General features: G+C 33.4%; 1 protein-coding gene across 1 annotated transcript in view; it reads left to right on the top strand.

Moving 5' to 3' along the window:
• The window catches only part of LOC145010419 (uncharacterized), a 69,821-nt gene extending 51,862 nt beyond the window's left edge, over positions 1 to 17,959 (top strand). Inside the window, exons 2-5 of the mRNA XM_078968963.1 lie at positions 16,636 to 16,818; positions 17,270 to 17,308; positions 17,401 to 17,506; positions 17,565 to 17,959. Coding sequence (XP_078825089.1) covers positions 16,636 to 16,818; positions 17,270 to 17,308; positions 17,401 to 17,506; positions 17,565 to 17,959 — 723 coding nt within the window. The remainder of the gene's footprint in view (positions 1 to 16,635; positions 16,819 to 17,269; positions 17,309 to 17,400; positions 17,507 to 17,564) is intronic.

Here is a 17,959-nt window from a genome sequence, read left to right as displayed (position 1 = left end):
TCTTAGTCAAAACCGATTATTGTCCTTTTTCCCTCAAAATGCGCTAGACATTTGGAAAATTTTAGAATGGTCAAATATTATAGCATTTGCAATCGATCCTATACCTGAAGCGTATGGACACAATGCACAATGTCTTACATGAAGATTTAATACTTTATCAATCTTCTGTCATAATATTTTATGTGCTACGTTCTCATAATTCGAAATATGAAGAGGAATGCCGTAATCATAATCGAAATTTAAGAACGCACTATGTATCATTTGGCTAAATTTATTAAAATTTCTCAATCTAAGCGTTTAGATTTGAAATGAAGCATAATATTCTCTCCCTTAATTATAGCAAAACAACTATTCCATCCTTACAACTTAATTATAGCAAAACAACTATTCCATCCTTACAACTTTGCAAAGAATGACTCTTGTTTTCTATAATTAATATTGCCAACTTGCAATACTTTCCTTAATAATCATACAATCATAACATTTATGCTCCCACTATCATGATGATTATTATAAACATAACACGTATGCTCCCACTAGCTTTGACATGTATTCAGAAAACAGCTTAACTTACAGAAAAACAATACCTATTGAATTTCTTAAGTTCATGTTTCTAATACTTAATGCTTTGATAATCCTTTATCAAGGCTTCTTAATCTCATACACCTTTATCCAAGATATCTAATATGTGTCTTAAACAATTAAGACTAATTGTCAAATCTGACAATTCAAATCATGGAGAGGGATACCGTAACCATAATCAAATTTGAGAATGCAATTTTACAATTGCTATCTTCTTAAAATCTCTCTTAGTGAAAGCATTTTCTCACAGCCATTTTCATGAAGGAAAAAAATCTTATGACACTTAGATTTTAATGGTGTCTGTGTTCCTATCCATGTGAATTTGTCAAAACCAAGGTTTACGACAAATTCAAACTCATATGGACCGAACTTTCTTAATTTTGATTTTTTGCCTTATGGTAGCACAGCTGCCCACCATGTCTTCCAAGTAGTTAAACAGCTCACCTTTTTCCTATCAATGTACTTTTCATTGATCAAGGTGTCTACCTTTTATGCGTTCAAATGAGAACTCATAGAACTCATATGCATAATTAACTTAATTGGAACAAAATAGTGTCAACACGATAGGTTGTAAACCTCAACTCGTGTGCTAGTGATGACCGATAAGGTTTATTTTGATTTGTTCTTGAAACCTTTCAAGACCATTAAGACTCCCACTGACTCCTTGACATATAAGATTCTCTTGTCAATAAACATTTCTTGACAAACAAATTTTCAAGAGTTAGTGTAGTTTTTATCAAAACACTTCATAAATTGGTCCTATTTGGTCTTTGTCTTATCCAAGACATCACAACTTTCCATGTTTGATGAATGTTATAAACCTTCTTAATACTTATAACTCAATGTCATAATCTTAACTCTAAGACTTGTTTTGGAACGAAGTATGATTGACTTCTTGATTTTAACCATTTGTTCAATTCTTGATTCCTCTTCTTAGACATACAATTGTACTAAGACTTACTTAGAGGATCAATTGAGATATGGTTCTTAATCATTAAGACCTATCATAAAGCATAAAAGGTACTCTCCCTTCTTCTTAGAATGGAGAAACTTTTATCTTTCTGCCTTCTTGATTCTTCTTATTCGTTCTGCTATTGATTTAAACTTTTTCAATCAACTAAGAATTACACTTAATCTTATAAGTATAATCATATTTACTAATCCTTTAGTAAACTATGACGAATATCTTGTTACTCTTATGGTGGACTTTGACCAACACACAACTTTGTGTACTCGATCTCCTAGTCCCTCATTTGACACTTTGTCAATGAATTAGTCTAATTTCCAAATATGAAATTTCTCATTCTTCGTGAAACCAAGTTGCATGATTCCAAATTTCTGTCCAATTGAAATTTGGGTGATGAGAAACTTTCCCTATTTGGTAAAGTCTTGACATTTCCACTATTAACATAATTAAGAATCTTATCCATTCGTTGTAGAAATATGCAAATATCAATTTTTTAATAACGATTTCATTGCAAGAAAATAAATAAATGAGTCAAAACAAAATTTATTTTATTCATAAAAGCAGCGGAAAACATTTGTCCTTGCAAAATAAACTGAAAAACTATGTAGTCAAATATTTCTAACAATTCTATCATAACTTTCTAAGCTCAAAACTAATCTTCAAATCCATGCGATCGAGATCCATTTCTTTGTGATTAGATCCATCTTGCTCTTTCATCAAGCTTCCTTTCTTTTAATTGATCCTGCAAAACGTTCAAATGCAATCTTATCACATTATGTATCAATTAATAGGAACTTAATGGAGTTAGATAGTGGATTTTACCTGAAGTACAGCCATACTCTTTGACTCTCCCATCTTCTGGACTCTTCAGGCTCTTAGGGCAGACTTGTATCCAACGCCCTTTCACTTGGCAAAAAACGCAGGTCGGTTCTCCTAGAACGTCCTCGGAAGCATGGTTGGTTGACTTTCTCAACAAATATGCTCCATTGTTTTGCCAAATCATTTCTGATTCAGCAGCAATGAGCATGTAAGTTAAGTCAATGAGGTTTGTATCATGATCTATCATATAATACTTTCCTTTGAACTCATCATATGATTCAGGGAGTGACTGTAGAACCCCGCCTATAGCCAACTCATCGGGGAATGACGCACCCAACATAATCAACCTATCGATGTGTGATTTCATTCCTAGAACATGGGCACACACGGGCTTACCATCTTCATGTTTCATTGCCAATAGGGCTTTAGTGATATTGAAACTTTCAATTCTTTGAATCTGTGGGTTAGGGAGAACAACAGGAGGAGGAGGAGGAAGTGAAGCATGATTTCTTGTTCCTCGATTGAATCGTGGAATATCATCTTCATGTGGAATGCTTGTTCCACGGGATTTGGGAAGACCATAGTTGTCGAACTTAGACATCTACAAAACAGGAGAAACAAATTCAAGTTAGTTGATCGATTGAGTCCTTAGTAAATTACCCAAATGAGATACTAAGGCTAGGACCCAACACAATATTCTACAACTCGGGAGAGGGATGCCATAACCCTAATTGCAGAACATTTGAAGGTAAGTGAATGACGATTCACTAATTTTCCACCATCAAAAACGAAAAATAAATTTTAAGTTTTAAATCTATGAAAACTCCTAGATACTTTGAGGTTCATTGAACATTTCAATGGCATGTTTAAATCTCGATATGCCCCTCTTGTTTGTGACTGGGATGCCGAGGATCACAAAGCGGGTATGAATAACCATGCAAACTTACATGGTGCCCTCACATGTTACAGTCACATATTCGATGTGCCGGTAAACCACACACGCTCCACCGAACTATGACAAACATTGAGTCACCCATTGCTACCTTTGCTTAGAGCCATTTAGTGTGCCAGTAAACCACACACGCTCCACTAACATCTTCGCAAGGGCACAAAGTGTAATTTCATGGAATTACATCAATTCACTTTGCCTAAGTAACTAAGATTGGGAATTTGTAAAAACATTTAGTTACTTTTGTACTTCATTATACTTATAATAGAAGGTTTTGTCCTATCCTACCCGTTCGGCTAACGACCCTCCACTAGTCAAGAGTGCGGTGGGTAAGAGTGGATACCCAATCAATCGCCATTTTATAGGCAATTTCCTTAAACACCCCTTATAGACCAGCTTTGTGAATGAGGCCTACTAACGGTAAGACTGACTTTTACTCATACATATATAATGTTAGACTTTTAATGTTATATATAGTATAGGGTGTATTTTACACTGTTAAAATACTAGGTGGTCAAATTTAACGATTAAACTTTTAATTCAATTAAATTGTAAACCAAAACTTTTATGGATTTATTAAACCTCTTTTAATTATACACCTTAATTAATTAATAAAACCATAAGGGTGTGATATGATCTTTTCAAAACACTACTAGGGTTTTAGAATTTAACATTCCTATATTAAACTTTTAATCAAAATTTAAATTCCAAAACTTGAGGACAAGTTTTGAAACATTTCAAAAAATTAGGGTTTAGAATTTAAATATACATCAAAATTAAACTTTTAATCAAAATTTAAATTCCAAAACTTCAGGGCAAGTTTTGAAACCTTTTAAAAACATTAGGGTTTCAACTATTTAAATTTCAAAACTAAACTTTTGAGTTTAAATTTAAACTATAAAACCTAAAGGGGAAAATTGAAACTTTTCATAATACAAGGATCAAATAACAAATAATCTAAATTAACATTTAATCAATAATTATCCATATTTGATTTATTTAATGATTTCTTGCAAAAAAAATTTACCAATTTAATCAAAATAATTAATCAATTATCACATAAGGAAACAAATATTTTATTAATTGATAAATATCTTTAATTAGATCAAGAATATAGTCAAATATATCATAAAATCGGATTTATATTGATCTAATATGATAAGGCAACTATCCATAAGCAAAAACAGCAAGAAATCCTGGTTTTCCCTCCATCTGACCAGCCGACTCGCCGAGTTAGGTATGGACTCGTCGAGTCAGCATGAACTCGGCGAATTCATCTATGGACTCGGCGAGTCCAGCCCCCAAAAACACAAAAATCGAATTTTTCAGTCATACAAAGCATCAATACAATAGAAACCAATCTAGGCTCTGATACCACTGATGGGTTTTGGTTATAAGAACATCCTATGTGCTCATACAAACCCTAATGCTTGGATCTAGGTTTCTCTATTGTACATGCTTTGAATCCAAGACTATAAACCCTAATTCTAACATATGGAAATTGATATTAACATATAATTAGGTTTAAGATATTACCTTGATTGTTATATAGCAATAACAATCCTAATTCCTCCTTGTATTGACTTTAGAAAGCTTAGAGTCACAAATGTCACTCCTCTAATGGCTCACAAACACTAAGAGCAAGAGGATGAAGAGGAGAGAGGATGGAGGCTGCCCTAAAATGTGTGAAACCCTAAAAGGATGCTTAGCCACGTTTTTGAGTCATAAGGGATCTATATATATAGGAGGCTATTAGGGTTATCTAACAAGGAAACCCTAAATTGGATGCTGAAGCCCTAAGCAACCCATGGACCCTTTTAATTAAGGCCTTGGACGATTTCTAATGGGTTTCCCCATAGAATTCGTCCACCTCATAATATAAGGAAATCCATGGCCCAAATTGCAATTATCTTATAATTACAATTCCAGTCCCTTAAGTTTAATTAATCTCTTTTAGTCACAAAACTAATTACTAATTAATTCTTGACCAATATTAATTAAACAATATGATTTCTCCTTTAATATATTATTCTCATAATATATTAATAAATCATATTTAATCCTTTCTCTCCATAACTCATCCTATCAAGTTGCTTTGGTGAAGGCAACCCAAAAGGACCATGCACCATCGGGTGAAGTACATACCAAAATAGTTATGGACTTAGACACTAATCCAACATTGAGAATCTACAATTTGACTCATAGTTTTCTCTAGGTAAAGTTAGACCTTGGCTTGATAGGTTATGAGATTGTGGGAGGACCACAATATTCGTGGGATTGAGGATGGTTGAGGGTCGTTTGGGGCCGATTGTGATGTAAGAGTGCAGCTGGGCGATTAACATTCATTTAGAACAAGTAGATTATGTTGCCTCGATATAGTGGTTGGTTATGTGATCCCTAGTTAGGTCAAGGGGGTTGTTGGAGCCATTATGGTAAGCAGGCTTGGATAACACTTTCTAGATAGACCCTCATTCGGAGTCGTACGGTGTAATTTTGCATGAGGCTATAAACCTCAGCAACCCGTCGGATATCCAATACTTTGGTTAATAAGTAGGTAAATACAAGGCCAGAGAGATCTCAGTTAGATCATAAATGTGATTATAGGATAGCAAGTTGAGCCTGAGATTGTACGAATGATTCAGACTCATGTTGGGAGTCACCTTTGTTTCGAGGTGAAAGTTTTTTCGCAAAAATGAATGGGTAAGGATTCTTTTTCCCAGTAGAATCAACAAGATAATTCAAGTCCGATAGGGGGTGTTTTTTTTTTATTTAGTGTTGCAAAGTGGAGTCATATTCGCAATAATTTAGAATGGTTTTGTGTGTCGGGAAGTCAGACAAGGTATTGTATTTCTAGAAATTGAGTTGAGTAGTGGTGGTTATTCTTCATTGGTTAAGTTAGCGGGGTAAGGAATCAGTTGTCGTCAGTATGTGGGTACTACTAAGGTTGGTTTCAATTAATATACTAGAAGGCCATCGTATGGCAGAGTTGAATCATTAGGGTGCCTAGAATGTAGTGACAAGTGATTTCGAGGAGGAAGTCTAATTTCAGTGGGGGAGAGTTATAACACACGTGTTCCAGTATGGTTTAATTTTTATTCTCTAAGGCTAAATACGGAGTTTTTTGGGAAATACTCTATGCCATGACATGGATCAAGGATGCCCACATCCTGGAATTGAATAAATGGCACACATAATTTTATTGAGTCGCCATGGCATAACCAAGAGTTGCCACGACGTGGTAGCTGTTCTAGGCTAAGCCCATCATTCTTTTAGGTTTCCATTCGTATTTAAACCTCTCTAAACCCATTGTAGGGTTCATTATTAGCCTCCAATCCCTCTTTCCCCTCAGCAAACCCTAGCCTCCATCCGTTGTTTGATTCTTAAGATTTTTGGAGCTTTCTTATCTTGGAAAAGAAAAGGAAAAGGAGAAGAAGGTGCTTTATTATTGGATCTTGCAATGAAGAAATACCATCAACATCTCTCATTGTCTTTAGACCTTTGTAAGTGTCCAAGTTCCTTGCTTATGACTTTTGGTGGTTGGATCTGGAATATTATTCCATGTTCCTCATGTTGGAGCAAGGTTGGAAGGAAGTAACTCATAAAGTTGGCAACTTTATGACTCTCCTGAGTCTTATGGATCTATCCTTTGGTAGATATTCTTGGCATTTGATTATGTTTTGGTCTTTAGAACTCAAATTTAACCTAAAATGGATCTTATACATGTATTGGACATTCATATCTATACAACTTCCACCTTTATGATAGATTTGGTGTTATAAACCTTTCTGGAGTGGTTGGGTTAAGGACTTTTTCAGATTAAGGGCTTAATGATTAAGTCACCATTTATTTTGGCTTTATCTAGACCTAGGGTTTGAGATCTTGATCTCTTTGGGTGTATTAATGGATAAAGTTGGAAACTTTATCCATTTAGACAATAGTATGGACCAGATCTACGCTTTGGAGCCCTTAGGATCGAAGGAGATAGCTTAATCCGTTCCTTTGCTGAAGACTCAATGCCCACGGCATGACACCAAGTTGCCACAAAGTGACGCTAAGGAATATCGTGATGGACTGTTACTGAAGGGCCATGGTGTGATAATAGGAGACCATGATGTGGCGCTTGACTAAAGCCAATGTTGGTCGTTGATTTTTAGCATGGGTTGACTTTTTGTTCAATCTATATTTTTAGAAGGTAAACTTAGGGTTTTCCTTATGTGGATTGTTAGGTGGTGCTTTGCACCCATCTTTTGGGTGAAAGAGTTGTTGGTTGTGATCGGTGCGGCGTTGCGTGAGGTTTTAGTCAACATCGTGATCCACGTGAGTCTCTTCACTATATTCGTGGTTCGATGGCACCAATGCCAACCCACTGAATTATGTTGTAGGATTATAGTTGTCTTTGTAACACTTACTGATATTCATGTATGTGCTTGTTGTCTTTATGACTCATGCTGATATGACTGTACGTTTTATATATATGGGATTGATATGTAACACTTACTGATATGCCGGTATGTGCTTGTTGTCTTTGTGACTCATGTTGATATGCACCAGACACAAATACCTACTGTTATGTAGAGTAATTATGGATCGGGGTTTACACATATCCGAGGGTTGATACGGACTACCCGTCACAACTACTAGTTGTCATATGGGTTGATACGGATCTGAGGGTTGACATAGACCCGAAACAGCTACATGTTGTCGTATGGGGTTGATACGGACCTGACACAACCATGTGTTGTTATATGTATATGTGTATTATATGTGGTATTTTGGGGAACTCGCTAAGATTTGTGCTTATGGTTCATATTTATGGCTTTACGTACTTCCGGTTCGGAAGGAAGGGGCCCGACATGATCTCACAGCATCCTTAGAATTTTTTGCATTGGCAATTAATGATATTACCCTGATTATGTAATAATTTATTCACTGTGATCTGTTTTGGAGCAACTAGTTTGTGTAATTTATTGTTTTAAAAATGAAAATTGTACTTTGAATTTTTGGGACATTACATATCATTTAAAATTCATGGCATATTGTGAAGACAATAACATACATGAATACAAAAAGGATGCGCCTTAATAAATAAATTCTTATACTTTATAAAGATCATTTTCCTATATCTTAAAAAGTGACAACAAAAAATAGTATGAAATGAAACAACTACCATGATAAAGGCATATCGTAACAACAATGACATATATAAATATAAGGATAGGAAAGAAGTAAAGTAAAATGTCCATAAAAATTTTACAATGAATATGATTATGTATTATTTAAACAATGAACCGTGGATAACATATTTTTAACATCCCAATGAAGACGTACTTCTAAATTTTGACATATAATTAGAATAATATTTCATTTTGGTCCCTAAGTGTAAGGAAATGTGAAAAAGGGACCAAATGGTAAGAAATGAAACAACTACCATAATAATGGCATATTGTAATAAGAATGACATATATGAATATATATATGGGGTAAATAAGTAAAATTAAATGCCCATAAAAATATTAAAATCAAAATGGTTAAACCTTATCCAAAAAGTGAAGCCTGGATAATCCATTAATTAAAAATAGATATGTACAAAAGTCTAATAGAATTTTGAGGGAAGCCTTTTAGAATGAAAACATTGATTTATATTTGTTAGAACATAGTATCGGACGATGTTACACTATTTCTTGCTTCTATAGAGTTATATGTGTTGAGTTTTTTTTGGCTAAATGACTAGTTGTTCCCATCCAACATTAGTAAAATGATAAAAGTTTGAGGGCACTCCTAGTATATAAATGTAATCCTAAGCTTTGGTTATAAAAGAATCCAAATCAATAAACTTCATGTGTAGACAAGTGTTTTTCAAAACTTCCGAGAGTGTGATTGTAATTTGGGCGGAGGATTGAGACATTATTATATGTTATTTACAATAACTAGTTGATCGTTTTTGTTGGACACGCCCAAATTTTTTCCTCTGGTTTTAGAGTTTTCCATGTACATTCCTGTGTCTAATTTTTTCTCTATTATTGCTATTTCCAATATCTTTTTATTCCCCCATCTTGGTATTGTTGCCAACTTCCTTTTTTATGTTTGCGACATCCCCAATTTCACCGCCAGAAAAGACCGATTTATATATGCTTATTTAAAACCATAGTATACTTTTTGAAGAATAATATTGTGGATTTGTTCCAAAAAATATGAAAAAGATATTATCAGAGCATTTTCTGAAGAAATTTATTTTAATTATATTAAAAGGGTTGGGATGTCATCGTTAATACAGTACATAAGAATAAATGGAAAGAATATAGGACTTACAAACATTTATTATTATATTGGCCTATAATCTATGAATCCCTCATCTGAGCATTACACCCATGCTCTCATACCACCACGTGTAATACAAGAAACTGAGTGGGTCAGGTTTGGGAGCCTAGTGAGCACATAGGGTTTTTAATCCACAATAATTAAATTCTTTTAATTATATATATATATATATATATATATATATATATATATATATATATATATATATATATATCTTCATTAAACAGTTCAACCCGATTACCTATTCCAGTTATCCTCACTTTCTTTCCCTAAAGCATCTAATTCAAGGGCCCTATCCTAAGGATTATCTTCGGGATAGAAGATACTTCTTAGGGGATTGCTTAGCAGTATTTGTCAATAAGGTAACCATGGGGCGAAGGAGTACACTTGGTGAACACTTAGTTGAAAAACATCTACAGGTTGCGAGCCCGCTAGCGTTCCACTGGAATGTCTAGAATATTATGTGGCCGTCATCTAGACTCCGCTAAACGACTATATGATATTTAATTCAAGGCCTCTCATCTTCTAGTTCATCTTTCATCTCTCATCATCTATATCATCTTTTATCTACCAATGTGTACCCATTAAGCTATCCATTTAGACCCTTGGAAGGGTTTTGAGTCATAAAAATGGGTTTTAAATGGTTGGTTTTACTCCATGCATCATTTAGACGATCTTAATGGATTAAGAAGTTGAGTTAAGCTCCTAATGTACATGAAAAGTCATAAATTTGGAAACCTTATGACTCTTGGGGGTATTTTAGGCATGGATCTGAAAAAGGAATGTGAGTGCTTAAGCCATTAATCATTTAATGAGTTTTTGGGACTTCTGGGAGTACGCCGCACGTACTTGGAGTACGACTAGCGTACGAGGTCAACCACCCTGGTGGTGGTCAACATGCGAGTATGACGAGTGTACCTTTGGAGTATGCCCTACGTACTCACTCTGAGGTGACTCGGTTGGGTTGACTTAGTTAGGTTAACCGGTTTGACTTTGAGTTTGACCTATTTTGACTTTAAGGGTATTTTGGGTATTTTTAGATTTGGATTGAGATTGGTCATTTGGTAGCAATAGGTGTTAATTAGATATGAGATTTGGAGTCGAGACCTCATCAACTTTTTTCCAATTTGCGAGGTGAGTTTTCCTTCACAATACTTAAGGGTCGAGGGCACCAAGGCCGTCCCATTGGATTAGATATCTTGTTATGTGATTGTATGTTATCGTGCTATAGTGATCTGTTAGATCCATATCCTAGTATATAGGATTATGCTATGCTTAGTGATCTATAGATCTGTCTAACTATCTATAGATTGTTTATATGTTTATTTGTTATTTGTGTAGATATTTGGTTGGTGGTTGAGGCTTTAATGCTTTGTGTGTAATCCAATAGGCCGGGGACACACCAACCCAATGGTTGATTGGGCCCGAGGGTATTCCATCTCGAGGATGACAGGACACATTGAATATTGACATTCCAACCTGATGGTTGATTGGGCCTAGGGTATTCCAACCTGATGGTTGATTGGACCCATAACATACTGGCATTCCAACCTGATGTTTGATTGGGCCTATGGTATTCCAACCCGATGGTTGATTGGACCCAACATGTTGTTATGGTATATGTTATATGTTTATGTGTTGTTAATTTGGGGGAACTCATTAAGCGTTGGATTACAGTTTTGGGTTATGTTTTAGGTACTTCGGATAACCGCATGAAGGTGAAGGCGTGACCATACACATCGTCTTGTTTATGACTTATGATTTAGGGAGACTCTGATGTTTGGAAAAGTGTTTTGAAAACTATGATTTTTAAACAATTTATGAATTGGGTTGATTCTAAAAGTTTAAATTTCTTGTGATTTTTTATGGGTGTTATAATATTAATTAAAAATTGAGACATTCAAAAGTCTAACAGAATTTTGAGGGAAGACTTTCAAAATACAAACATTAATTTATAGATTCATAGGTGTTGAGCTTTTTTTTTACTAAGTGACTACTTGTTTCCATCCCACATTGGTAAAATAATAAATGTTTGGGAAGACTCCAAGTATATAAAAGTAGTCTAATGCTTTTGTTTCTAAGCATCCCAAACAATACACTTCAAGTATAGAAAAGTGTTAGCCAAACTCTGGAGAGTGTGATTGTAATTTGGGAGGAGGCTTGAGACATTATTCTATGTGATTTTAACAATTATTGGATCATTCTTGTTGTATAACCATTCTTTTTCTTCGGTTTTGTAGTTTTTCATGTATATTCTTGTGTCTAGTTATTTTTCTCTATTAGTGTTATTTGGAGGGTTGTTAGGGATCTTTGAGGTTGTTTTGTCAACAATAATGGACAATCTGATTTCCAATATCTTTTTTATTCCCCTATTTTGGTTTTGTTCCCATCTTCTTTTTTATTTTACACATATAATGGTTTTCTTCTTCATTCTTAATGTAGTTCAACATGTACCTGGAAAATCTAGGATTGGTAAATGGAAAATGGTTTCTATCTAGAAGCTATTACATAATACCGAAATGTTGATGGTGCTTTGGAGGAATTGGTTTCTGTTACACCCTTACTTTTCAAAAAGCAAAAAATCGCAATAGTTGTATTAATATCATGACATGCTATCATGATCAAACAGAGTTTTACCAAAACATTTATAAATTTATTAGTCACAAACTATTTTGGTGTTACAACAATATAATCTGAAGACCCTCCTAAGTCTTCCATAAACCATTTATGCTCTTTTCAACTTTCAAGATTTCATTATCATGAAAACCCTTTCAATCTTTACAAACTCAACAAGTCAAAAATCACAAAACACATGGAATCTGTTCCTCAAAATATAAGATACTTAAATAAACTACGTACACATGGATTCTATGTCATAAAGAAATATAACACCGAAATAATTCTTTTTTACACATAACTATTCACTGTCAAGTAATCCTTCCTGATTCAACCTTTTTTAAGATGGTATCCTGTGTGCAACCAATATCCTTGTTAGAAAGTAATCCCTTCCTAACCAAGCCACATGCATAACACTTTCAATTTCCAGGATATTAATTACAAGACCATATGCTTGCAACAATAGTCATAATTTCACAAACGAATCAAAATGAATTCTACCTTTATACAAATAAAGTTGGTCCCCCAACATTTGGAAATCATTTGGGACATTTGGGCCTCTATTTTATCCATTATTCAATTCTCCTTGTGCTCCATTTGCTCCCTTAACATCATTAGTTGGGTCGTCATTTGTTCCACTTGGGCCTCCTACCTCTAAAATTTAGACCATATGTGTCACTTTGGCCTCCCACCTCAAATTATGGGGCATAATTGAGCCACTCGTCATCCAAATGAAGACCCAAGTAGAATTGTTGGTCTTCTGTGTATCGGTTTCTACCATTTGGTCCTCCAAGTCCGGAGTGATGTTAGCAGTTCATAATAGCCGAGTTTCCACCGTGAAAATGAATATTGTTTCCAGGCATATATTAGGTCTAGGTTCGGAGAAAACAAATTTCATTCAAAGATAAAAGTTAGTAAAATTCATTAATTTGTAATATATACCTCTTCTATGTTATTAGATAAAAAAAACTATAAATAATATATCAAGATCAACATTGAAAAACAAATGAGCCAAACCATCGATGAAATTAATTAAATTTTGTACTAAATATCGATTTTAGTGTAGGTTCACTGTTCCAAACAAGGAATTATTTCTACATCATCTTTGATGTTTCTTTATCATAATCACAAGTGCTATAAAGAATGCATTTACTTGCTTCTTTTCAATATGTTCAACAAACATACTAATCATATTGGGTACCATAAACAAAAACTATGCACCATAATAAAAATTATCATTTCCAACTCATGGCATTTTTTTGATAATAATGACATACAAGAATACAAAAAAGTATGCACCTTAATACACAAATTCTTACATGGTTCAAAGACCATCTTCCTATATGCTTAAATGGTGACTACAGAAAATGGTAAGATTTGAAACAACTACCTTAATAATTGTATATTGTAATAAGAATGACATATATGAATATATATGGAGGAAATAAGTAAAATTAAATGCCCATAAAAATTTTAAAATCTAAATGGTTAAACCTTATCCAAAAAGTGAAGCCTATATAATCCATTAATTAACAATGGAGATGTACAAAAATCTAATAAAATTTCAAGGGAAGCCTTTTAGAATGAAAACATTTATTTATATTTGTTAAAACATAGTATGAGACGATGTTACACCATTTCTTGCTTCTATAGAGTCATATGTGCTGAGTTATTATTATTATTATTATTATTATTATTATTATTATTATTATTATTATTATTATTATTATCTAAATGACTAGTTGTTCCCATCCAATATTAGTAAAATGATAAAAGTTTGGGAGACTCCAAGTATATATATATATATATATATATATATATATATATATATATATATATATATATATATATATATATATATATATATATATATATATATATATATATATATATATATATATATATATATATAATCCTAAGCTTTGGTTTAAAAGCATCCAAATCAATACACTTCATGTGTAGAAAAGTGTTTGTCAATATTTTCAAGAGTGTGATTGTAATTTGAGCGGAGCTTGAGACATTATTTTGTGTTATTTGCAATAATTATTTGATCATTCTTGTTGGACACACCCAATTTTTTTCTTTGGATTTAGAGTTTTTCATGTACATTCTTGTGTCTAATTGTTTTTCTCTATTATTGTTATTTCCAATATCTTTTTATTCCCCTATTTTGGTATTGTTCCCAACTTCCTTATTTTTTTTGTGACATCCCTAATTTCACAGCCAGAAAAGAACGAGTTATTTAAACTTATTTAAAACCATACTATCCTTTTTCAAGAATAATATTGTTGGTTTGTTCCTAAAAATATGATAAAGTTATTATCAGAGTATTTCTGAAGAAATGTATTTTAATTATATTAAAAACGTTCAGATGTCATCGTCAATATAGTACATAAGAACAAATGGAAATAATAAAGGACTTACAAACATTTATTGTTATATTGGTCTATAATCCATAAATCCCTCATCTGATCATTACAGTCATGCTCTTGTACCATTACATGTAATAAAATAAACTAAGTGGGTCAGGCTTGGGAGCCTGGTGAGCGCATAAGAATTTCAACCCACAATAATTAAATTCTTTTAATTATATATATCCTCATCAAATAATTCAACCTGATTACCTGTTCCTATTATCCTCATTTTCTATCCCTAAATCATCTAATTCAAGGGCCCCATCCTAAGGATTATCTTCGGATTAAACGACAATGCTTAGGGGATTCCTTAGCAGTATTTGTCAATAAGGCAACCACATGGCGATGGAGTACACATGGTGAACACTTAGTTCAAAAATGCATACAGGTTGTGAGCCTACTAGCGTTCTACAAGACTGTCTATAATAGTCTGTGGTCGTCATCTATACTCCACTAGACGACTATCATCTTTAACTCAAGGCCTCTCATCTTATAGTTCATCTTTCATCTCTTATCATATATATCATCATTTATCTACCCATCTCTACCCATTAAGCTGTCTATTCACGCCCTTGGAAGGGTTTTGAGTCATAAAAATGGGTTTCAAATGGTTGGTTTAGCTCCATGCATCATTTAGAAGGTCTTAATGAATTAAGAATTTGAGTTAAGCTCTTAATGGACATGCAAAGTCATAAAGTTGGAAACTTTATGACTCTTGAGGGTATTTTAGCCATGGATATGATTGGATTATTGTATGTTATGGTGTTGTAGTGATCTATTAGATTGGCATCATGATATATAGGATGATGTTATGCTTAGTGATCTGTAGATCTGCCTAACAATCTGTACATTGTTTATATGTTTATCTATTATATGTGTACATATTTGGTTGGTGGTTGAGGCTTTACTGCTTTGTGTGTAAGCCAACAGAGCGGGGGCATACTAACCCAATGGTTGATTGGGCCCTAGGGTATTCTATCCCGAGGATGAAAGGACCCGTTGTATATTGGCATTCCAATTGAATGGTCGATTGTTGCTAGGGTATTCCAACCCGATTGTTGATTGGGCATGAGGTATTCCAACCTGATGGTTTATTGGACCCAACATGATGTTACGGTATATGTTATATGTTTATGTGTTGGTACTTTGGGGAACTCATTAAGCGTTGAATTACAGTTTTGGATTATGTTTCAGGTACTTTGGATGACCGCAGGAAGACAAAGACGTGACCGTACATATCATCTTGTTTATGGCTGATGATTTTGGGAGACTCTGATGTTTGGAAAAATGTTTAGAAAACTATGATTTGTAAACAATTTATGAATTGTGTTGATTTTAAAAGTTTAAATTTCTTGTGATTTTTTATGGGTGTTACAATATTAATTAAAAATTGAGACATTCAAAAGTATAATAGAATTTGAGGGAAGCCTTTCAAAATACAAACATTGAATTATATATGTTAGAACATAGTATTAGAGATGTCCACCATAGCTTTCTTTTATAGAGTCATAGGTTTTGAGCTTTTTTTTTGCTAAGTGACTAGTTGTTTCCATCCCACATTGGTAAGATAATAAATGTTTGGGGATTTGGGGATACTCTGACTTACAAGGCTTATTATTTTTACACTCCACTCTCTAGACAATCCAGACTACAAGCTATTTTGACTTTTGACTTTCTTTTTCATTGGAATGTTTGAGTAGTTTTTATTGGTTTTTTAACTGTTTCCAACATCTGTTTTCAAGAAAATTATCCACTATTTTCCATATAATTTTTTATTTTCCAAAGAATGAAAACACAAAAAACCATAACTAATTAAATTTACGTTGTCTATAATTAATACAAACTTAATACAAAATCAGTAAACTTAATAAAAGCTACCGGAAATCAAAACAAGATCGTTGGAAAATAGTCGTCAAAGTCGTTGTTCGTCGGTAAGTTGTCTCTTTATAACTTCGTATCTTCATTTATAGGTTGTTCGTCGGAGTTGTATCTTCATTTATATGTTGTTCGTCGGAGTTATTGTTCGCCGGAGGCTGCCATCCGATGGCGGTGGCGGTGGTAAAATTACCCGACAACAGTGTGATACCAAAAGAAAAAAAACCCAAATCGGGTGTTGTGAGTTTGTGGCCACCAAAAACACGTTGACAAATCTGGTACAATGAGAATGTGAGTACATAGCTCCGACGGAGGCGGGTTGGCGGTTGCAGTGCTCCGGCGGAAAAAATTGATTTGAGTTCTCTAGTTTGGCTTGTTGGCGGCAGTACACCATAGAGAGAGACAGGAACTTTAGGTGATAACGTGATATAAAAATTGATTTAAGAGAAAGTAGGGTTATATATATATATATATATATATATATATATATATATATATATATATATATATATATATATATATATATATATATGGAACAAATGGGCTTGTTATTGGATTAAGCTTATTTTGGGCTAAGATTTTGGGTTTTTTAAATAATTTTACTATTAGGTTTAAAAAAATATTATTATCTAATCAGTTTTTTTTTAAAAATAGGTTATTAATAATACAAAATTTTAAATAAAATTTGGGTTATTAATTAATATATATATATATATTTTTTTTTTGCAGGAAAAAATAGAGAATATTTTGAAATTTTCAACAGACCAAGTATATCTCTAATCTTATTATTTACTTATGTGTAATTAATTGATGTATTTTATTAATTTTTTTAACATGAGTTTTTTTTTTTCAATTGTTAGGTCTTTAGATCTCGTGTGGATTTAATGATGTGGGTGCAAACTAAACGATCAAAGACAATAACTAAGGACTTCATTTCTAAAATAGTACTTGGTTGTGATCGTGGTGGTATAGCTAGGAATAAAGATGCGCAAAAAAAAAATTAATTGTCCATTCAAATTGACAGGAAAGTATTTGAAGGCACACGATGGTTGGAAGTTAAGGGCCGTACGTGATGAACACAATCATGAACCATCAATGTACATGGAGGGTCATCCTTTTGCAATGCGTTTGTCGGATAAAGAAGTTTGTTTGATGCAAGATTTGACAGAGTTGGATGTGAAACCGCGAAATATTTTGCCAACACTAAAAGCGCAAAATCAAAATAATGTGTCTTCATTGAGAACTATATATAATTTTATCCAGAAGTTGGGGAGATCTCGGCGAGAAGGTAGAACCCCGATGCAGAATGTTATGCACATTTGGCAAACTAAAGGGTACAACTTACAGTATCGTGTAAACACGATTACTAACGAATTAGAAGATCTATTTTTTATTCATCCAACATCATTAAAGATGTGA

Source organism: Lactuca saligna, chromosome 1, assembly GCF_052625555.1.
Source record: "Lactuca saligna cultivar CGN05327 chromosome 1, ASM5262555v1, whole genome shotgun sequence".
NCBI classification, from domain to species: domain Eukaryota; kingdom Viridiplantae; phylum Streptophyta; class Magnoliopsida; order Asterales; family Asteraceae; genus Lactuca; species Lactuca saligna.
The sequence above is the reverse complement of the archived record's forward strand: the minus strand, read 5'-3'. Positions and strand labels throughout refer to the sequence as shown.